This window comes from Malaya genurostris, chromosome 3 (genome assembly GCF_030247185.1).
Source record: "Malaya genurostris strain Urasoe2022 chromosome 3, Malgen_1.1, whole genome shotgun sequence".
Classification (NCBI taxonomy): Eukaryota; Metazoa; Arthropoda; class Insecta; order Diptera; family Culicidae; genus Malaya; species Malaya genurostris.
In genome coordinates, this window is record NC_080572.1 from 107,280,348 (window position 1) to 107,304,141 (window position 23,794).

Consider the following 23,794-nt stretch of genomic DNA (forward strand, 5'->3'; position numbering starts at 1 on the left):
ATTTTTTCGTGCAGCGTCATGAAACTTTATTGTCAGACTGAAAAGTTGTATGACCTGACTTGACGTTGCGTAATGGGCGTTTGAATTCCATGTTTGAATTCCAAGTCATCATTTTCAAACGAAAAAAGTATATGGATTTACAATTCAATTGTGGTTGATAACAAAAACAATTAAATTTCGTCGTTGAATGTTCATGTCCGTGCGGCAAGGACTTACGATATAAAGGAATGCTCTTTGCATCTGCCATTCTATAACAATAATCTAATGGAATAACATCTTCAAACATCATTTCATTTCCGAAATTTCCTTTCTGAATACAGATAAATACAGATTTTTTATACAAAACAATACAGGTTTTCTATGAAAAATATCTGACATCTCTGCTCCCACGTTCACAGCTTCTTATGTCAAAATAATTCTTTTCCAGATCTCGGCTAAACTTCTCTAATCCCATTCTAATCCAGCGAGATCCCTGCTAAACTTTTTTACTCCCGGTAAAACTTGTTTGAGTTCAGACAAAGTTTAGAGTGATTTGCCCCTTGTTTCTATGTGTATTACATTTGACTATTATTTGTGTAGCGTACAATCACAACAGTAATTCAATCATTCGCGAAAAAATGGTCGCTGAAAATTGCCCGTGCTCTAATGAGAACCAACTCATTTTGGATTCAGAGGCGGTTCAAGAAGTAATAGAAAGTAAGTGACATCAAATTCATGGATGCAATATTTTTATCGTCTCAATTATTTTCACGGCATTAGCACACTGGAACAATCGGCTGTTGCACAGTTCTTGACGAGTGATCAATGTTCTGGACAAAATAACAACTTAGTTGATACAATATCTCTGAGAATGCGTCGCAGCTATCTACAAGCATCGTAAAGGTAATTTTCTGTTGAGTATAGACGTATAATAGAAAGATAAATAAACCTCCAGCAAGTGAATTCCAGGAAAAATTTTGGACGACATATCTCATTGTAAAAAGTTTACACAAAGATTGAATAGCACTTGTCTGGGGACCACTTGGTCAAATTTCTATTCAAATTTGATTTTGTCGCGAGATGTTTCGATAAAAACGATTTTTAGCATTTTTTTAAATCTGTTTTCCAATCGTTCTTTTCAGTTTCCAGGAAATAAAAGGCATTCTTTGTCTGTATGCAGTAGAAAGCCATTATGGGAGCAATACGATCAGGTAAATTATTTTTCTAAAATATATCCTCATAAACATCTTCTTTTTCTTCTTCTTCTTCTTCTTCCGAATGCCTTATATTATGCAACGGATGATTACCCTGCAGTTGCGATTTCATGATATTATATTTCCTATTTGCAATAGATACTTCTAAAGCTTCCCGATCAGCAATAGCAGTCAAACGAATCCGTCTTATATCTTGCAAATAGTCTATATGAAGTTTCATTTCTATTGAGGTTAAACACGATTTACCGCACTCGCCTGCTTCGGGTTGAAATATCGCACTGTTTCGCACAAATCCATTATCGTCGAGATTGCCTGGATAGTTATTATTCTTTTGTTGGTTGCTCATTCTGCCTCGCATGCGGCTAACACGGTTAATATATCAAAATTTTGAAGTGTTGCGACCAGGGCGGGACACGTATTGAATTCTGATAGCAGATCTATACTCGATGTTTCAGTTGGGTGTTGATCAGCTTCAACTGTATAATTTTATTTTATTATTCGAAATCAATGCTACATCATTGTACCTACAATTTTGAGTATTTTATCTTGCCTTGGCGCTTTGGTCACAGACTAACAGACAGGACACTCAAATTAGATTCTTCAATCATTTTAACGGTCATTTCGAATATTCCTTTATTTGGGACAGTACTCACATGTGTCATGATGGCGCCACGTTACCCTATCAAAAACATCCTGTCTGTCATCTAGACTGTGTTTATTTTTTTCATTTACCAACAGAGTTGCCATTCATACAGAATTACCTGTAATGTATTGATTTGTATACGTCCATGAGAATTTCCTGCATACGGATTTAATACATATTGCCAAAACTATATACATAATTGTGCCTATTTCTCATCCTCCAACGCAAGACAAAATCGAACCCGTTCTGTTTCAATATTTACTTGCTTCTGGTCTGCCGCCACTTAATTTCTGGTGCAAACTACCAACACAATAAAAAATAGTCTAGATGAACAACGCCCAAGTAACAATTCGAATGCCTAATGGTTTTGATTGTAATTTATAGGAGTTTTGTAATTGATTTTTCAATCACTACCTGTTTTATGACGACTATAATAAAAGTCTCTTTTGACAAGTAATATCATAGTTTTTAAAGCTTCTATACAATTTTTTACCCAGTCTAACAACTGGACTAAAAATAAAACAATGCGTACTAGAATAAAACCATGCAAACACTCTTAATATTGCTTTCAAACATTTTCTTTAAAACATTATTGTCAGTAAAATTCTTTCATAAATCTAGTTTTGTGTGTGTGCGTGTTCATTGGCTGACATTTTCACTGAGAGCAAATTTGAGGGTTCTAAAGTACATTTATGACACAATTGTTGTGAGCTATTTGATTTATTGCTTCTTGGGTTAAGCGTAATTTGCATTAAAGAAAATTTCATGGCCGCCATAGCATTTATTGACATCAAATATACTTCGAAATGCAAAAACGAATAAAAATGATGGGCTTTGATGATTCATTTTCAGAACGTATGCACAAGTTTTAATGCCACGAAATAGTTTGATACAAAAATGACGAAGAATCACAAGAAATAATTTTTGAAAATCATGGAGATTTTCGCAAAAACTGCATTCATTTCATGGCGATTAGTTATAATTCTTATTTTTATCCAAACATTCACTATAATAATAAAAGCGCATGAAGTTTTTACGTTCGGAAAAAAACTCAAACTTGTAAATAAAATCTAATATATTCTTACTGGTTGCATTCAAAGCAGACATGACACACACATAGCCATGAAAAATATTATCAAAACGAGAATTTATTCCTTCCGAATATATTAAATGTTGATCGTAAAGCTGGTTTCAAAATTTTCTTGAATTTTAAGTTTTAACGCAGGTTTATGCTAATTCTTCACTTTGCTTTATAATACTTATGAAAAATGGTCCACTTGGCCGGAACATGCTCTTATAGAGGTTTTCAGTAGGCTTTCGTGGAGTTTAAAGCTTTAATGCAAGATTTATTATGTAGCATTGAAGACAGCTACAAGTATTTATTAATATTAAAATTGTTACTTGGGCGTTGAGTCAAATAAATGGTTACCTTCCAACATCGCGAAAAAGTTAAATATTTTATCAACGTAATCCAATAATTTATTGTGACGATTCATTTCCAAATATTTTGATGAAACCAGGCATCCCTGCAAGCAGCTGATCGGTGTTGACAAACGAGGGGAAACCAACTAGTAAAAAACTTTAACATAACACAAGGGGTGTACAGATAGTAAATAGTTCGCGCAGTACAATATAGATGGAGCTAGTGCATCACGAAAAAATATTTTTTATAAGAATTTACTCATACTGTCATGTCTGTTAGTCTGAGCTTTGGTTTCAAACCGGTAATATAAACACTCTCAGAGAGAAATATTTGCTAGTGTGATTCGTATAATATAAACTGTCACTGTTCACAACCTTTTGGCGCTACTTTATTTCTAGGGTGACCAAGAGCGATTATTGTGACAACAGATAATTTAAAATACAACATAACAATAATTAATATTCATTTATTTATATCAAAGAAAGTCCTAACTATTTCATGAGAATATAAAAGTGGTTTACATGGAATTTAATATTATTTTACTGTGATTTTTACGTGGTGAAATTTGCAATCAACATGTAAAAAGTTTGAAAAACATACGTTTCTTTTCAAATCTTATTAATTTTACCAGTGAAAAATAATAATATTCAGTTATGTATCGGAAGCTATATTATATTTATAGAAGATATTTCAAAACTGAGTTACAGACATGCAATATAAACGTGTTTTCCCATGGTACTAATAAGTGACCAAAAAAACATTATCGCTGCTGACATCACTGTACTGCACAGAACTCCAATACATGTTATTGCTTTGGCATTAAGTACAAATTCATATGTTTAAACATTGATTTCAACCTTAGATTTTCTTTTAGTGCACTGTAATAATACCGTAGAAAATCTTTCCGATTATCCCACCGACTTAGTAGGGTTTCGTCGGTACAATCTGCAGACGGATCCATCGATTAACTGACCATTTGTCACACAGACGCTTATGGGAGTTTAACATTAGCGTTGACCGATGCGACAGCCGGTGTAATAAACAGATAATCTTGTACAAATCGGTCAAGATGGTACTACTTAATAGATGAATTAGTCGGGAGTGTTTGAAAATACTTCGTAAAAAAACAGCCGATTAATACGCTTACAAAACACATTCGACTGTGCTTCTCAACTTAGTCGCAAAACACCCGGTGAACGATCACGATAGGTTTAAAGCCGGGTATAAATAAATGAAATACAATACAATACAATAGTCGCAAAACTAATCGGTCGATTTTCAAGAGCCCGATTTCGTCGGCCAACTGGTCCTTTTAAGCACTGTCAAATTTTCTACGAAGAAAAATCTCCTTCATACTCATTAAATTTGTCATTAAGAGCGTACATTAAAATGAAGGCCATGGTAATCGTTACTATATTGAAGTTTCTATGCCGGGTGGAAAATGATCGACGACCCTGAGCAGTCAGAAAGGTTATTTAGAGGGATAAATTAAGAGCCAATTATTTTTGGCAGATTATATAACATGTTTAAATAAAGAATGATTTCTGTCATTCCTACCATGCCCATTCAAACACATGCGCATGGTAAATAACAAAGTTTCATGAACTATTGCAGTCAATTTTACCATGCTTTTTCTTTTCACGTAAAGTGGAAATTATTATTGTCGCTACAGTTGACATCTGAAAAATGCAACCAGCGACAATCGTTTTTATCACGTTCATTGGCCAATCCCTAAGTCGCTACTAGTGCATCACTACACGACTACAGCGCGGTACTTGCGACATCATACATTCCACGTCGAACGTGATAATATTGATTGTCGCTGGAAGTATTCTCCAGTTTTCAACTGCAACGAGAATATTCACGTTTTGTAGAAGAGATGCGCGAAGGATGCGACAAGCTGTTTTTCAAAGGAGGGCTAATCTTACAAAAGTAAACAAATCGAGTTTCTCTTTCCTATGAATAAATGCTTGCAAAACCTGCAACTTTGCCAAAAATTCGGATTCTACACAATTTAAATATTAGTAATACAAAGAACAATACAGGGTGAAACTGCCATTCCATTTGATTACACACTAAAAACCGATCCTCGAGCTCGCCATTTGGAAATGCTAAAGTAGATCGGCAACGCGACATTTTGCTGATTGTTCAGTAATCCACATGCTCTTTCCCGAAATTTGTTAAAGTAATATGCTGATATCTCAGTAAAACGCCTACTTTTACCGAAATTGGCCGGACGTGCCTCTGTTACCGGGTGGTTAAGCATGTGCGAACGGCATGTTGCGTTGAACCGACGAAAAAGAATCCAAATCTAGTGACGAAAGCAAATCACCTGAGTCATTCAGCAGCTTCCGCTTTTATTTCGGCGATGGTGTCCTGATAATTTCAGCATCGACTACTGTCGCATTCGTTTTCCCTACTATCGAACGGGCTTTTGATAAAAACCTATTTCAATAAATAAATACTCATTAGCCAGCAATAACAAACAATACAGAAAATAACATATCACCTTGTTAGCGTTCGGTTTGATCGGTAAAGATGCACGTACTTCCTTTTTGATGGAGGATTTTTTGCTGATGATCAAGGCTTTGGGAATCACTTTACCCGTTTACAGCGCGGCCGGTCTCGAGGTATAGTCGAAGAGTTTCCAATTCCAGATACGCGTATTTTTTATACTACATACATAGCATCAGGGTAGCACAAGACGCTAGTAGTGCTTTATTTACTGGAATCAAGTTAGTTGGGTTATTCCGATCGATTGTGAAATTTCCATTTTATATATGTATTGCGAATAATGTATTTCTATAGAAGTCGAGCGAATTACAGAATGAGAATTTCAATAGAGATTCCATATCCAATCAAATGTATAATTTAAATTAACTCACCCATTTTTCACCAATCGCAATCTGGCATTTTTAGCGAAGATGAAAAAGTAATAACTCTTGGCTAATTAAGATACAGGCGACTATGTTTTGCAAATTAGATTTGACAGCCGTCACTGGATCGGTCCTGGCAGCTTTTTGGTGCCCATGGCTGCCCAGGTAGCCTAAACGCCATGCGGGTATGAGAGCTTAATTATGTCTTTGGCATCGGGCAATCGCCGTGCTACTTGTTTTGCTATCTTATTCGTTATTTTGCTAAAGTGAGACACAATGTAAATGTCAATCTTGTTTGAAACCAGACCCTGTCAGCTTGGAGCGAAATTAATCATCAGGTCAGCAACGCCATCAGCATATCATGTCAATTGTATGGGTGCGCAGTGGTGCTATTTTGGCGCGCACGAATTTGACATTTCTCTCCCCTACTTCTATGTACGAGATTCGATGCGGACTCGCCTGAAGGCGCCATGTTCGCAGAAAGGGATGTTACCAATGATTTGATCCGTAAATGTGAGAGCTGGATATCTTGTTAATATGATGTCTTTGTTGAAACGTAGCCGTAAGCTTCGAGCTTGATTCGTTCGATATTCGAATTTACTGGATGAAATCCAGTATTTTATTTATATTTCTCGGTTGATTTTCCAGAAGGCCGTAACAGCAAGTGACAGTTTCTCTTTGTTCACTCTCTCTTTCGATTATTGTGATGTGATCTAAAAAGATTTTCTTGGATTTCACAGTTCTGTTTGGAAGTCGAACGTTTCGAGCATCATTCTATGCAAAGAGTTAAGTGATAAACGTGTAAACCGCTTGGTAATTAATAGAAGAGAAAGTAAACAAAGAGAAACTGTCACTTGCTGTTACGGCCTTCTGGAAAATCAACCGAGATTTATGAAAAACTCTCGATTTTATGAATTATTTAAATAACACTGAGTGTTTGACGTAGTTTTTATTGAGCGTGCTTCACTTTTGTGTATTGGGAATTTCGCTGCATGGGCTAAAAGCCTTTACGCTTTGGTTCAAATTTCCCTTCGTTAAAATCGCGGAAATTTCACATACAAAAACTATCGCTGTTTGTCATTCTCGTTACACTGCCGAGGAAAGGCCACTTTAGGTTCAGGAAGATTTTCGAAAGAAATTTCTTCAAGAATATTCTTTTTTTGTTGGGGTATTCCATAACCTCGAGCGTATCCGGATCGTTCGTTTGTGAACCCGTGATTTTCGTTGTCATTGCTGCTAGGCTTAAGGTGAGTTACTATCTTCAAACCGAACATTCCTGCAGCTGATGACGTTTTCTATGTCGGAATGAGAAAATGACGCTTGCCATCTTTTTCGAAATACGCAAAAGTAGAAAAATCTAATTAGAATAGTTTAATTAGAATTTCCGGTGCTTTTTATCTCAGTTTTGCTTGGAATCTATCGGATTGACCACATAACGAATAAGATTGATTGGTTCCTGTTGGCTTCTATCAATTAGTAAGAAAAGCAAAAGTGCCAGAGTAAAATCAAGATGGTGAAAAGAAAGACTCAACCATTGATCGATTCAGATAGCAGCAGTGACTCCGATTCCGGATCCGATTTAGATTCCGTGAGTATATAATTTGTGTGTTATGATCATATAAAAAATTTATATTTCATTGGTTAGGAACTACTGTCATTAGCAAAAAAGAAGAAAACTCGTTTGTCATCGAATTCCCCTGGAAAATCATCCGAATCTGACTCGGAAAACGATTCCGAGTCAGATTCGGCACCACAGCGTAAGAAGCGTAACGCGAAACCAACTTCATCGTCGGAATCCGAGCCCGAAGAAGGAGAAGCCGATTCGGAACCCGACGAGGAAGAAGATGAAAACAAACAAGTGTCCACATCGCGTGGTGCTCAAAAGCGCAAGTCATCGGAAGAGGAAGACGAGGCCGAAAAATCGGAACTGGAAGAAGGTCAGATTTCCTCCGATGACGAATCCAGATCAGGCTCCGGTGACGACAGTGATGATGAAAGTGGTAGCAGCAGTAGCAGCGGAGAGTCGGAATTCGATGACGGGTACGACGACAACCTGATGGGTGACGATGCCGATCGGGCAAGATTGAATGCTTTGTCCGAGAAGGAGCGAGAGACGGAAATTTTCAAACGTATCGAAAGACGTGATGTCATGAAGACTCGCTGGGAGATCGAACGAAAATTGAAACTTGCCAAAAAAGCGGAACGTGCGAAGGATAAGGAATCGCAGCCACCAAAAAAGAAAAAAAAGAAGGACCGAAAGAAGAAGTTAGCTGAACAAAAGGAGCATGAAGAGAAGAAAAAGACTAAAGAACCTTCTCCAGAGCCCGAAGTTGTTCCTGTACAACCACAACCAGAAAAACTTGCACCCGAACCGGAAGCTGGCGATGAAAGTCCACTCTCATCCCCAGACAAGTCCCGGGAAATGGACGATGCTTCCGGGGCATCCGATTATTTCGATCCAAAAGAACGATCGAAGGAGCGCAAGAAAAACGTGGAGGCCAACCGCACTGATGACAAGCGAAGCAATGCTATGGCCATGCTGAAAGCAAAACGCGAAGGCAAAGCAAAACGAGAAGAGGAGGAAGCGAAACGGGAAGCCCAGCGTAAGGCAGAAACCGATGACAAAGACGAGCTGGAAGATGTTCCCGGAGGAAAGTCATCGCAAAAACTGAAAGCATCCGATATTTACTCGGATGATTCCGGTAGTGAAAGCGAAGAGGAGAAAAAATCCACGGATCGTCCGTCTCGTTCTGGATCAAGCAGTGGAAGCGCAAGCGAAAGTCGTTCCTCGTCGGATAGTGAAGCGGACTGGGATGCAAAAGAGAAAAAGAGTTCTTCCAGTTCTAGTTCCAGTAAAAAACCGACCGCCATCAGTACTCGCGATGAACTGAACAAACTGAGAATCTCGCGCCATAAAATCGAACGGTTCATAAATTTGCCTATGTTCGATCAGGTCGTGCTGAATTGCTTCGTGCGAATCAACATTGGAAATAACAACGGCAGACCGGTTTATCGGGTGGCCGAAATCGTTGGAGTTGTTGAGACAGCTAAAATTTATCATCTCGGCAAGGGTCGCACCAACAAAGGATTCCGATTGAAGCATGGTAGTCAAGAACGCGTTTTCCGTTTGGAATTTATCTCGAACCAAGATTTTACGGACAGTGAGTATCAGAAGTGGCTGACTGTTTGTGAAGCGACCGGAACGCCCTTACCCCAGGCGGACATGATCGATAAGAAGCAAAGAGAAATCAAAGACGCAGTGACGTACGAGTTCAAAGATGCGGACATTGATAAGATTATCGAGGAAAAGAATCGCTTCCGACCTCATCCTACAAATTATGCCATGAAGAAAACGCTACTAATGAAAGTGAGTAGCAATCGTTCGTTAATTGCTTGTAGCATGCTTAATGAAAAAAAAACTAAATCTTTCTAGGAACGTGATGCTGCGCAGTTGCGAGGCGAGGACGAACTGGCTCGTGATCTGAACATCCAAATTCAGGAACTAGAGGAGCGTGCCAGTACACTAGACAAGAAACGTAGCAGCAGTATTAGTTTGATCTCTTACATAAACGATCGAAACCGAAAGCGTAACGTGGAGGATGCCGAGAAGGCCATCATGGAGGAGGTTCGGGCTAACCGGGGTGTCAAGATTGAAGACCCGTTTACCCGTCGTCAAACACAGCCTCGGATGTCGTTCAAAGCGTCAGATAAGCGGGAAGAAACCCCATCGATTCAGATGCCAGCTCCACCACCCCCCGGTCAGAAGAAGAAGCCAGACGAAAAAAAGGCTTCGTCCAGTGCAGACAACAATTTGTACTCGTTGCATGATTTTGAGATTGATTTGGATGTTCCTTTGCCCAGTAAGTTAAGCTACTTTGTCGTGGCGAAATCGGTTTCAGTTTTATTGATTTATTTTTACTGAATTACAGTCAGCTCGGTCAATGTACTTCCAAAGCCGGTGGAAAAACAGGTCAAGGAAAATGGCCCGAAGCGCTCGCTGAATCTGGAAGACTACAAGAAAAAGCGAGGTTTAATATAAAAAAAAAACGATGCGCCGTTTGCAAGCAATTACTAGTAATATGTAGATGTATTAGCAACCGAAGTAAGTGCTATGTTAGAACGCTTACTGAAAAGGAATCACATCAACATTCAATGAAGCACACACAAGGCCACCTCTTGAACTGCACTAGGTTGAATATTATCTAGCCGGTTCACGATTCTTGTGACCTTTTCAACTGGGTAGCAATTTAAATTGTGCGTTGCTTTAAAATGACAGAAGAAACTCGTTCGGTTGTGTGTGTATATTTTGATTTTGCCTTCCGTCAACAATATTTTAGCTTAGGTTGGACTTTTTTTCTGTTAGCAATTACTATTTGTGCTCATATTCACAGCAACTAATGATGAATGTTGGATTGAGTTATTCAAGCGAGAGAATTGGCCAGAGAGCATAAGTATACTTAGACCGTCTTCTAATTTAATTTATTTGTGTCATCCTATTTTACAATACCGATGATTATAGTTATGTAGGATAATCAAATTGATACTGCAAACCGTTGTAAGCGCATTACAAGAAAAAAATCTTACTGAACGATCAAATAAAACATGAATTGTTAAAATTCAAACCTGATGACTTGTTCAAACTGTAATTAATCGAAGGGGAAAGGAAGGGGCTTTTCCAAGCCACACTGGTTTCCATTTCAGTAGCTCCTATCTCACTATCTCCCCGTAGTACTGCATGGGAAATGAACAACCATAGTGAAAAACCATACATCGATCTATGTTCCTACTACAAATCGAGGAATCCTCTGCATTTACACATGCATCACAGGAAGGGATTGCTTGTTAGTAAATTTTCGAATAATATCTTGTGTTCTTTGCTTTGGGTAGCCCGCTATCGAAAATGAGTTGAATACTTTATCGTGTTTTGTGTTGTGAACTTTCTACTACAACATGAGGCATGAATAATTTCAGGAACTACAAAAACGGTTGTCGGAAGTGCCGTCATCCAACCTAAATTGAATCGTTTTTTTAATAACCGTAATACTGGCTAAATATCGTCCGATCGAACAAACACGCATTAGGCGATTCAAAGATTTATCGATAGTAATTTCCGAACCAAAATCATAAAAATTTAATATGGATAGGCTCGACCTCATCAGTATCCTGTATTACTCATCCGCAGTACGCCCGCAAACAACGTGGTAGTTCAGAAAACGACGAGCGATCGTAGATTCAACAATTTGCTGTAAACAAAACTGTTGCATTTACCTAATTTTCAGGTAACGGGACGTATGGGGTTTCGATTCCCAATCCCGAGCATAGCGCCTGAAGAAGCGAATGGCCTCATGGTATAAAACCTCACAAAATGTCCGATGCCCTTTTTCACGATATCGGAGAGACGTCGTCTCGATAATGTTTAGTTTAGTCACCCTTATTCTGAATAACGATGTATCGTTTTTTCGATCGTATTTCATTCGTATTCCTAATGCCCCGTTTACACTTCTGCTGGCTGCCAGCATGCTGGTGTCAGTGTACTGCCCTCTTAGGAAAAAACGTTCAACTGTGGTCCAATGATCCAAAGTATTAGATCAACGAAGGACCACCGTTGAACGTTTTTTTCCTAAGAGGGCAGTACACTGACACCAGCATGCTGGCAGCCAGCAGAAGTGTAAACGGGGCATAATAAAGCTAGCAAAATCAAAGGAAGCTAGGATTCAACCGAACCATATGCAATCGAAAAACTAATACGTCGTTGTTCAGAATAAGGGAGAGTATCTCGTAGGGTAGGTAGGTTGACGCGGTTTATGCAAATGGTGCAGAATTGTCCAATAATCGGCCCGATTGCAGCGCAACGATCGGGCCGATATCGTGCTCAATCGGGCCGATGCGGGTCGACAAAATCCACCGGGGTGCGCTAATTGGCACCATAAATCAAATAAACATAGATTTCCCATTATACGGAGACACTAACAGCGCTTCTAGTGAGAAACGGTTGTACTTTTTTTCCATTAGCTACTGTCATAAATCAAATAAACATAGATTTCCCAGTGTAATAGTAATGTCGACGACACGACCAGGCACTCCGAAGAAAAATCGAAATAAAACGTGTCTGTTAGCGATTCACCACCAGTTACCACAAATATAGCGACCCCTTGATAATGATAAAAATATTCTTCTCGAGCAACACTGTTTAAGTTGCTACGAACTAGTTACCTAGGAACCCCGAATAAATAAACAAAACTAAGTTGAGGAACAGTTAAAATTATTTAACTTTTGGTCCCTCATTACCACTTTATAAGAGTAACTTAATAATGTAGAACGTGCAAATGTTACAGCCATCATGAGTGCAAGCTGTAATAAAAGTGAGTTCTTGAAATTTTATTTGTTAGCTTTCAATATAGGTATGTTGTGGTATATAAACATACCATGATTACGTTCCAAAAATTATTTTGATATTACATCATTTTCATTCAGCTAACACAGATTTTACTCTTTGCAGCTCATCGTATTCGGAAATGATCTTAGAGTTGGACATGTACGGCACAAGGGCGATATACTAGAAAAGGGCGATATTCCCTAGAAAAACATTTGCCAAAGTTCATTTGTCTGATAAAATTTTGCCAATACAATGAATAAATGAGAATTGAAGGATTCGCTTAAAAATCATTCACTATTTTTATTTCATACTATTACGTACATTAAACTATCTGAGGAGAATGACGAATAAAAACAAAAAGATTTTCCCTAGTGAGTCCAAGCTTCTGCAAAACATTCGATCATTTTAAGATCAGTTTAGTTTTTGGTATGTCCGTTTCCTTCAAGTAGATTTTATTTCAGGTATCATTATTTATCGTTAGTAGCATGGCATAATTATTTTGAATGCCGAATCCGTGTATTCTTTTCAAATACAGTAGTACCACAGACTAACAGACATGACAGTATGAGTAAATTCTTATAAAAAATAATTTTTCGTGATGCACTAGTTCCACCTATATTATACTGCGCGAACTATTTACTATCGGTACACCCCTTGTGTTATGTAAAAGTTAATTTACTAGTTGGTTCCCCCTCGTTTGTCAACACCGATCAGCTGCTTGCAGGGATGCCTGATTTCATCATAATATTTGGAAATGAATCGTCACAGTAAATTATTATATTACGTTAATAATATTTTAAACTTTTTAGCGATGTTGGAAGGTAACCATTTATTTTTCTCAACATTGTTCATCTAGACTATTTTTTATTGTGTTGGTAATTTTCACCCGAAATTAAGTGGCGGCAGATCAGAAGCAAGTAAATATTGCCACTAAACGGGTTCGATTTTGTATTGCGTTGAAGGATGAGAAGTAGCACAATTATGTGTATAGTTTTGGCAATATGTATTAAATCTGTATCCTGCATGAAATTCGCATACAAATGCAAATACATATCAATACATTACAGGTAATTCTGTATAAATGGCAACTCTGTTGGTAAATGAAAAAAATAAACACAGTCTAGATGACAGACAGGATGTTTTTGATAGGGTAACGTGGCGCCATCATGACACATGTGAGTACTGTCCCAAATAAAGGAATATTCGAAATGACAGTTAAAATGATTGAAGAATCTAATTTGAGTGTCCTGTCTGTTAGTCTGTGGTAGTACTTCGTAGTCCCATCAATAGGCTAATTTCAAACCACAAATGTGACTAAAATTACTACACCAAGACCGACTAATTGATCCACTGCTCTAACAGTAACTGCATAAAACGGATCTTCCACTTGAACCGATGAATCCATTCTAATTTTTTCGTAAAAATATACCCGTTTTGCAGTTTCATTTGTTTACATTTCATAAGTCTTCAATATACAGTAACCAAGGTTATGGTAACTGTTATTCAAAATCAATAAAATATCAACTTATGTTGCCAGTTTGAATATTTTTCCAAGCGATTTCGTTTTGACATTACGAGTTACTGAGGGGTAGTTAAATTTGCGATACAGTTTTAATAGACGAGTGACAGGTCGTGTCGTCGGTAATGTAGTTGAGCAACCCGTGACACCAAAAGCACCGTCTGGTGGAGAATGGGTGCGTAAATGCTCCTAAAATGCATGCAAAAAGTTGCCTGCGCATTTAACACAACCACAGTAGCTAATGGAAAAAAGTACACCCGTTTGTCACTAGAGGTGCTGTTAGTGTCACCGTACAGTGAGAAATCTTTGTTAATTTGATTTATGCTACTGTGGTTGTTTAAAATGCGCAGGCAACTTTGTACATGCATTTTAGGAGGATTCACGCACCCATTCTGCACCAGACGGCGCTTTTGGTGTCACGGGTTGCTCAATTACATTGCTATTATACTGGGGAATCTAGGTTTATTTTATTTATGTTGGCACGCACGAATTTGACTTTTCTCTCACCCGCTTGTGAGGAATTCTGGCAACCGTCAGAAGGCTGGCTGCATTCCGGCAGCTGTCAAAATTGTCCAGGCGAAATTGCGTCATTATCTCGCCGTACGTGTCTTGTATATTTCCCTCCTCTTTCTTTTTTCTTTATTCGATTTCATTTGATATTCGTCAATCCCGCATGTACGTACAAATACGTTTGGTAGTGAGAACGCAATGTTTATGGCAATAACATTTTCCACACTCAAAATAATAATCATGTTATAGTTACGTGAAAAGTTATGTGAATATTTTCCACCCTACTTTTCACATAGGTTTTAATGGACTGACATTTAAAAGCTGTTTAATGCATAATCCAGTAGAAGTTACGTGTTTCATAGGTAAAATGTAATGTACTGCTCATATCACATTTACCTATCAGTTCATATCAAATTTAGATACCAGAGAATTATTATTTTATATATTGGTTAAAGTCAAAAGGGAGATTTAAGATTCTTATATAAATCTAGGAAATGAAAAATATTTATTTCAGAAAATTAGCATAGAATTTTAATGGCTGAAAATAAAAAGCAACTAATAACGTGGGATCTCGAATCGGCAACCCTTCAGAAATCGTGTTGTCACTGCCATCCAACCGAAGCCGAAGTCGAGATACGAGAACTCCCACAACACTACCGATGCAGGTTGAAGTCGCAATACATGGTTCCAGTGTCTCTAGCTTCATACCGATTTTGAACTCGTTTTTCGGTGGACCAACAGCCTGTTTGAAGCATTCGGCAGGAGCGGGCAAATTTCCGGACTCACGCAGGCACTCGGTCCAGTTGAACACATGGAAACTCTCAAACTGGAATGGTCCGGTCGATGTAGTAAAAAATTGTAATTAAATAACATTTCTCGCAAATATTTACACTACTTACAATTTGAGAGCCACTGTTCGCCATTTTCAAAATCGAGTTTTTCACACTGGAAATTCACGTAGATTGTTTGACGTATGGTCAATTCACGTAAACCTTATGTGATGACTCTATTCATTTTAGGGGATGTTCGTATAACATTCATTTTCGTCACGTAAAATATTCAATTTGACATTTGAAACCAATTTACGTAATTTTTCAAGTGAATCGAACGTGAATTTTTATTTGAGTGCATGATTAGTTTATATGAAGTGCAATAACTTATTGCCTTTCATATGTATCTTTTATTGTAAAAATAAAACTAAGACGCTTAAAATGTAGAACCGATTCAAAACGGTTCTACCAATCTTGTATGACAAGAATCCGACAGAAAAGAACCGTTAATAACCGCTAGGCGAAATTTTCTGCCGGAAACGGTTGTTGCATTTGTTACCAGACTTTTGCCTTAACTCTGGCAGAATTCCGGCGAAAATGGCTGGCAGACATAGCCAGCCGTCTGGGGGGGAAATCTGCCCGCCGCGTACAAGTGGGTACCTTTTCTGGATAATATGAGCTCTCACATTTTACGCACAAATCATAATCGTCATATATTGTTGCGAACATGGCGCCCTCAGACATGACGCCGCATCAAATCTCGTTCAGGCAGTGTCGTATCTAAGAGGGAAAAAGGGAGCACTCCCCACTTGTACGTGGCGGGCAGATTTCACCCCCAGACGGCTGGCTATGTCTGCCAGTCATTTTTGTCGGAATTCTGCCAGAATTTCGGCAAAAGTCTGGCAACAATGAAAAACCGTTTCCGGCAGAGAAATTCGCCTAGCGGTTATTAACGGTTCTGTTTATTTCGGATTCCTGCCATATAAGATTGGCAGAACCGTTTTGAATAGATTCTACATTTTTAGCGTCTTGGTTTTATTTTTTCAATATAAAGTACATGTGAAAGGCAATAATTTATTGCCCTTCATATATACTAATTATGGAAAATGTTATTGCCACTAACATTGTTTTTTCAGTAAAAACATACCCATATTTCAATTTCATTTAGCTCGTTTCAAGATTCGTTTTTTGTATATAAAGGGTGATTTTTTAAGAGCTTGAGAACTTTTTTAAACAATAAAACGCATAAAATTTGCAAAATCTCATCGGTTCTTTATTTTAAACGTTAGATTGGTACATGACATTTACTTTTTGAAGATAATTTCATTTAAATGTTGACCGCGGCTGCGTCTTAGGTGGTCCATTCGGAAAGTCCAATTTTGGGCAACTTTTTCGAGCATTTCGGCCGGAATAGCCCGAATTTCTTCGGAAATGTTGTCTTCCAAAGCTGGAATAGTTACTGGCTTATTTCTGTAGACTTTAGACTTGACGTAGCCCCACAAAAAATAGTCTAAAGGCGTCAAATCGCATGATCTTGGTGGCCAACTTACCGGTCCATTTCTTGAGATGAATTGTTCTCCGAAGTTTTCCCTCAAAATGGCCATAGAATCGCGAGCTGTGTGGCATGTAGCGCCACCTTGTTGAAACCACATGTCTACCAAGTTCAGTTCTTCCATTTTTGGCAACAAAAAGTTTGTTAGCATCGAACGATAGCGATCGCCATTCACTGTAACGTTGCGTCCAACAGCATCTTTGAAAAAATACGGTCCAATGATTCCACCAGCGTACAAACCACACCAAACAGTGCATTTTTCGGGATGCATGGGCAGTTCTTGAACGGCTTCTGGTTGCTCTTCACTCCAAATGCGGCAATTTTGCTTATTTACGTAGCCATTCAACCAGAAATGAGCCTCATCGCTGAACAAAATTTGTCGATAAAAAAGCGGATTTTCCGAATGGACCACCTAAGACGCAGCCGCGGTCAACATTTAAATGAAATTATCTTCAAAAAGTAAATGTCATGTACCAATCTAACGTTTAAAATAAAGAACCGATGAGATTTTGCAAATTTTATGCGTTTTATTGTTTAAAAAAGTTCTCAAGCTCTTAAAAAATCACCCTTTACATGCGGAATTGACGAATGTCGAAGAAAAAAAAACGAAGCAAGAGAGAAATAAACAAGACACGTACGGCGAGATAATGACGCAATTTCGCCTGGATAATTTTGACAGCAGCCAGCCTTGTTCAAACGATCAAGAGTATGGTTTTGATTATACATGGAATAGTTTATTACGCTGATCAAATGGTGCTTATGCATGCGGGCAAGGGGCAAATCACTCTAAACTTTGAACTCAAACAAGTTTTACCGGGAATAAAAAGGTTTAGCAGAGATCTCGCTGGGTTAGAATGGGATTAGAAAAGTTTAGCCGAGATCTGAAAAAGCATTATTTTGACATAAGAAGCTGTCAACGTAGTATTTGTTTCTTTTCTGTTTTTTCTTTCTTTTTGTAACTGCTCAACGCAGGCAAAGATATTATATTAACAAGATATCCAGCTCTCACATTTCCCGAACAAATCATCATTTTTTGTGAGCTTGGTGCCCTCATCGAATCTCGAACATAGAAATAGAGGAAGGAAATATCAAATTCGTGCGCGCCAAATTAGCAGCACTGCGCACCTATACAATTGACATGATATGTTGAATGTGATACCGTACGATGGCGTTGCTGAACTGAAGATAGATTTCGCTCCAAGCTGACAGGGTCTGATGCAGGTCAACTCTTTGTCTACTTGTCATACACTTTTTTGCGAGCAGAGATGCCAGATATTTTCATAGAAAGTCTGTATTGCTTTGTATAAAAAATCTGTATTTATCTGTATTCTCTAATCAAATAAAATTTTGGAAAAGTTTGTACTAGCTTGGATAATTGGCATCTCTGTTTGCGAGCTCGAACCCGCTTGTGAGGAGTTCTGGCAACCGTCAGAAGACTGGCTGCATTCCGGCTTCTGTCAAAATTATTCAGGCGAAATTGCGTCATTATCTCGCCGTATGTGTTTTGTTTATTTATCTCTTCCTTCTTTTTTATATTTTTTTATTCGACTTCATTTGATGTTTGTCAATCCCGCATGTACATACAAAAAACGAATCTTGAGACGAGTTAAATGAGATTCAAATATGTGTATGTTTGGTAGTGAGAAAGCACTGTTATGGCAATAACATTTTCCATAATTAGTATATATGAAGGGCAATAATTTATTTTGCCTTTCACATGTACTTTTTAATGAAAAAATGAAACCAAGACGCTAAAAATGTAGAACCGATTCAAAACGGTTCTGCCAATCTTGTATGGCAAGAATCTGACAGAAACAGAACCGTTAATAACCGCTAGGCGAAATTCCTACCGGAAACGGTTGTTGCATTGTTGTCAGACTTTTGCCGGAATTCTGGCAGAAATGGCTGGCAGACATAGCCAACCGTCTGGGGGGAAATCTGCCCGCCGAGTACAAGTGGGAATGACAGATACACTTCAAACAAGATTAGGCAAAACTAGGTTGTATTACCTTAAAATTACCCAAACTTATCTAGACTAGTTGGGTTTAAATGAGGTTAGAGAAGATTATTTTGGAATGAAATGACTTTATTAGTATGAGATTGTCTAGAGTTTAGAGTCATTTGCCCCTTGCATGCGGGTATCCGCCATAAAGACGAATTAAAATGTATTTTCTGATGGTAAAACAATACAATTGATAAAATTAATATAATACAATTCACTTTAAACGTGAATATTGGCTGATGGTTTAACATATTAATTGGTAGTAAGGATGTATAAACATTTTAATTAAACGTCTTCAAATTACCAACATTTTGTTCCGTTCATGCATTCAGGCATTGATAGATTTTTTCAACAGGATAATAAACATTTTTTTCCTGCCAGCCCTGCTCTTTATCTGTCAAAGCAGCTGCACATCAGATTTCAACATAAATATGAGCATAGATGTCAAACTAATTCCTTTCTCTTTTCGTTTGTTTCATAATGTTTCGATAATAGTTTTTTGAAGAGTATTGGAACCACTCTGTGGTTTAAAATAGTTTGCTAATATTATACATAATATTTCCCGTCGATTGCATATTATATTCGCTAAAGAAACAAAATCTTAAGTTATGAATGAGTATTTTCATCGTTTGTTTTTCTTCTTCGTCTGAAGTGTTGAGATCGAATTGAATGAATTTTTATCGCGAAAGTCACGTAGTAGCTTGCTCTGTTTGAAACGTATCGATGTGTCATGTCAGCAATCTCTGAGAAAGGTCCCAGGACAGCAAAGTTGCAACCAGACAGACATCTCCGAAGGCATTGGTGCAGTAAATAGATAGCAGCTGTTTGCTGCTTTACCGTGAATCCTCGTGCATCCTCAACTGCTCGGAACTAATTGCAGTAGACTCCGAATTTAGTGGTATTGTGACGTTTGTGTTAAATCTTTTTTTTGTTATATATACCAATAGTCTATGTCATTCTCGTTCGATTTCCCCCTCCTGTTGCTTCTTTCATTTGGGTGAGCAGTGGCAAAAAGTTAGACACTTGGATTGTCGAAGATCCGGGTCGTTATATATTGAGTGCCTCACTGTAGTTATCTACAAATTTTTGCGTTATTACCACTTTCTCGAAGATGTTTTAAGACACAATGGTCAGAATTTAGTGCGATTCACTGGAACCTGTGCTGTATTTACTCTCCTAATACCTAATACAATAGACAAGATGAGGAAAATGGACAATAGACTAAACCTTGACTCGGACGTTCGCGAGTTGAAGTTGGGATCCACATTCACCAATCCCTCACCAAGGACTGTATTCCACACGTTAAAATACGACTTCAAACCGGCTAGTGTAGACGTGAGTAAACCAGCAACTCTTGAAGTAAGCTCAAATAAGCAGGTCACCGTAACTGTGCCGCATTTGGGTAAGTGATGGTACAAAGTTTCAGGGACGTAAACATATACTATTTTCCTTTTCTTCATAGATGGGTCCGGAGTACCCAACACTGTATTTAAAGGGAACCAGCGAGACTATACCAGAAAAGAGTGTGTCATAATCATCGATCGGGTAACGGGAGAAATAACCCTTGAGAAGCTCAACAGTAATGTTCAGGTCAAGAAGACCAGGTGAGCAAATGCACATTGAGACAACTTTGATAAGAATGGGTTATTGTAATGCATGCTTGCTGTTTTTTCAGAGCCGAAAGTAAAGCTGTTCAGCCGCCTCCTCCACCACCACAAATAAAGGTGGAAAACTCAACTGCGCGGCTGAGTTCGAAAACCAAAATTACTACCGGTTCCCGGAAAAACAATCCTATTAGCTTCGTGCCAAAACATTCGCCATTGCAAAACTCGCCTTCCTACCATCCAAACAAGAGCCCTCTGTCTGCTCCTGCGTAAGTTATCTTAGAATTTTCAGTTGACTTCCCTTTCGTCAATCGTCAACTACCTTTATTTTACAGCTGGAATGCTAACAATACCCAACAAACCTTGCCAAGTATCCCGATCATCGGTTTGGATGACGGAAGTGACTTTATGTCACTGCCTTCGTCATCACTGCCCCCGTCTCAATCCCAGTCACAGATGCAAAGGCACGAACTGCAGCAGCAGCAGCAGCAGCAACAACAGCAAATGCACCATGGTGGCAATACTCACAACACTAGCGGTGGAAGTAGCAGCAGCAGTGGTTCGATGAGTAATAGGGAAACCAATCACCATAGTGGTAACAGCAGTAACAGCAACAATCATCAAAACAGTCACCAGAACAGTGTCAGCAATCACGGAGGAAGCGCTCATGTTGGATCCATGGTGGGACTTGGTAGCAATAACGTCAATCATCATAATCCGTACAACAACCATCATGGGGAAACGAACGTGGAGGTCAGCTTACCGTCGAGGTCTCATGCTTCGCCGCCTCGCAATACTGAATTTGTAAGTTGATTTGCTTACCATTTGAATAGTATCTTGGGTTAATGACGAATTTTGTACAGTCTACCGGAGTACTCAGCTCGTCGAGCTCTGACTCGAGTGGCTCTAGCGATAGTGATAGTGGTTCCGAATCGGACAGCACAACTGAGGATAACAATGATTCTCCAGTAAAAGGTGAGTAATTAATTCCAGTTTTGTAACACAAAAAGCAGCAATTAACTTCACCGTGAAGATTTCCTTTTAGTCACTAGATTTTTAACTGTATTTAATATGCACTGTTCGCTAGTATCAACACCATACTAAAAAGTACTTTCCTGCCTATCTTTCTCTGCCCTTATACTTGCATCCACTTACAAATATCCTATCACCGTCTGTTTCTTGTGCGTGGATGTTTGTGCTCTAACTCACGTGGTTGGGAATGGATTTCTCGGATTGCCACGTACACATGATAGACATGATGTTTTTCGATCTAGGTTCGTCCCGATCGGAGCCTGCCAGCAATGCTCGCTCGCTTCCCACGCATCTTCTGACGGAGGATCTGTGCCTATCGGAGTCCAACTCGGACTCGGATTAGAGGCAAACGTCGGCAAACATGGCAACAAACTGCACAGATATATCACAGGTCATCCTGGAACTATTTTTGTAGGGGCACTATTTATATTGAGATGAAAATATACCAATATATCGCAAAGCTAATAGAAAAGTCAAATTGCTACAGAAAAGCAACGGTTGTCGGTTGGTGTCACGTCACGTGTCAAAGACTGCAGGAAGTATATGTAGCTTAAAGAATGGTTTTATTCAATCTAGTTTTGTATGATAAGGCGCTGCCAAATAAAACATAAAAAAAATTATGAGACAGCACGTTCAGAGGTAGATGATGTTTCTATTTTCTTTCAGCGTTTTTCTCATTCTTCCGGGAGTGGAATCGATTCGTTAGTACGTTATTTTATTTTAGTTCTTATTTTAAAAATGTTTTCGTCTTGTAATTCTGATACGTTTCCGCGTTATTTACGACTAGTTCTCATTTGTATACTAATTGTTAAACAGCTAAGACCTCAATCAATTTCATCATTCGTTTTGTTTAATTTTCAACATCGAGACAGGGTATCAGTTTTGTTTTCGGAGAAGTGCTTAAACCTTGCGTCTCAGGCATTGGCATTGTTATAGCTTATGTAACTGCAGCAGCACTCTGTTGATTACTTGTGCTCAAGATAGTAAGGGAAAAGACAATATTTATACTTTTACGTCATTTGTGTGAGAGAGCTTTCTTCGAACAGAACAGGCTATTAGCGGATGTGTAAAAAATGATATTGTCTACGCTAAATTAATTACTTACCATAATTAATAAAGAAAATTACCATAAACCAGTAAATAAAATATGTTAGTTGATTTGAATTTATCTGGGTATATTTATTCATTCGTGAAGAATTCCCTCTTAGTACACTTCCGTATCCAGTTCGATAAGCAGCTTGCAATTGAGACGACAGATTTGAAGAACATAACAGTATTATGAACAATAAAACGATTTCAAAATGATCAAAACTAATTACCAAAATGTGCTGGTTCGCAAATTTCCACGATTATTAGTCCAAAAATGCAGTTCAAATTGGCTTCGTTTTTACCCTTACGATTATGAATGGGTTGCATAATAACAGCAAACAAGTTACACATATTGCTTAATACAAAACTCGACAGTTTGAACTGCTATGCACTGATGAGTCTAAGACGAAACGTAAACAATATTCAAAACGGTTATGTGTCCTAAGCATAAAATGTGAAATTCTCGAATTTTCTTTGGTATAACCGCCATTAGGTTTTATATGGTATCCTCGGTGACGGGTTTCCATCTTTTCTTGAAATCGTCGGTACCATTTGCTTTCTTCTTAGTTTCGAAGAGTACTTCTCTATTGGCCGAAGTTCTGGGCAATGTGGTGGTTTGACTGTGTTAGGTACGTATTTGACCTGCTGTACCTCACACAATTCCAGAACGGATGTCGCATAGTGACAAGAGGCCAAAACAGAGCAGGAGAGTCATGTCTTATGATAAATGGTAGCAAACGCTTCCTTTTTCGCACACATTCTTATTGATAGTGCCGGTAGAAACGAAACTTTTGAATTTCCTATCGCAGCTACAAATGACCTGCCAAATCAAATACTTCTTCGAGTATTTGGACAATTTCTTTGTCCGGAAATACTCGGTAACAGTGTTTTTTTCGCATTGCGGTGTAAAAAGGTCATATCCGGAAGCTGTAAAAATTTCGAGTACGTATGTTTCGTCGTTCATTATAGGACAAGGACATTTTCGCACAAATTACCAGGATTTTTAGCAGAGAAATTTTTCTTATCATCGCGATTAGGCACCCTTTTCACTTTGTACACCTTCAGTCGTCGCCTCTGCACCACGCCGCCGCCGCCGGTAATTTCGACACGCCGTCAATTTAAGAAAAAGATGATCAGCGCGCCGGTTATCACATTTTAATAATGTCGCCGATTATATTACATAAGCCGAAAAAATTATTGAAAAA

The 23,794-nt window shown here is 38.4% G+C and overlaps 2 protein-coding genes and 1 long non-coding RNA gene across 6 annotated transcripts; all 3 read left to right on the forward strand.

Moving 5' to 3' along the window:
* The first annotated feature begins 7,198 nt into the window (after positions 1-7,198).
* Positions 7,199-10,762, forward strand: LOC131435860 (RNA polymerase-associated protein Rtf1). 2 transcript variants are annotated; one of them, XM_058604101.1, is made up of 5 exons: positions 7,199-7,382; positions 7,515-7,723; positions 7,781-9,502; positions 9,569-9,995; positions 10,065-10,762. In XM_058604101.1, exons 2-5 carry the CDS (start codon positions 7,646-7,648, stop codon positions 10,172-10,174), a joined length of 2,337 nt encoding a protein of 778 aa, XP_058460084.1. In that variant the 5' UTR covers positions 7,199-7,382; positions 7,515-7,645; the 3' UTR covers positions 10,175-10,762. The 2 variants fall into 2 exon arrangements, with proteins under 2 accessions (XP_058460084.1, XP_058460083.1); XM_058604100.1 differs by having other exon boundaries at positions 7,539-7,723.
* Positions 10,763-12,160: 1,398 nt separating this feature from the next.
* LOC131434578 (uncharacterized) lies at positions 12,161-12,798 on the forward strand. Its single transcript, XR_009230357.1, has 2 exons — positions 12,161-12,497; positions 12,635-12,798. It is a non-coding gene; the product is annotated as an uncharacterized LOC131434578 (long non-coding RNA).
* A 6,591-nt stretch (positions 12,799-19,389) lies between these two features.
* Positions 19,390-22,664, forward strand: LOC131437239 (ell-associated factor Eaf). 3 transcript variants are annotated; one of them, XM_058606453.1, is made up of 7 exons: positions 19,390-19,762; positions 20,060-20,266; positions 20,327-20,468; positions 20,540-20,737; positions 20,804-21,272; positions 21,332-21,443; positions 21,722-22,664. In XM_058606453.1, the coding sequence occupies exons 2-7, from the start codon at positions 20,065-20,067 to the stop codon at positions 21,841-21,843; spliced, it is 1,245 nt and encodes a 414-aa protein (XP_058462436.1). In that variant the 5' UTR covers positions 19,390-19,762; positions 20,060-20,064; the 3' UTR covers positions 21,844-22,664. The 3 variants fall into 3 exon arrangements, with proteins under 3 accessions (XP_058462436.1, XP_058462435.1, XP_058462437.1); XM_058606452.1 differs by having other exon boundaries at positions 19,391-20,266; XM_058606454.1 differs by having other exon boundaries at positions 19,392-20,266; positions 21,743-22,664.
* Positions 22,665-23,794: the final 1,130 nt, after the last annotated feature.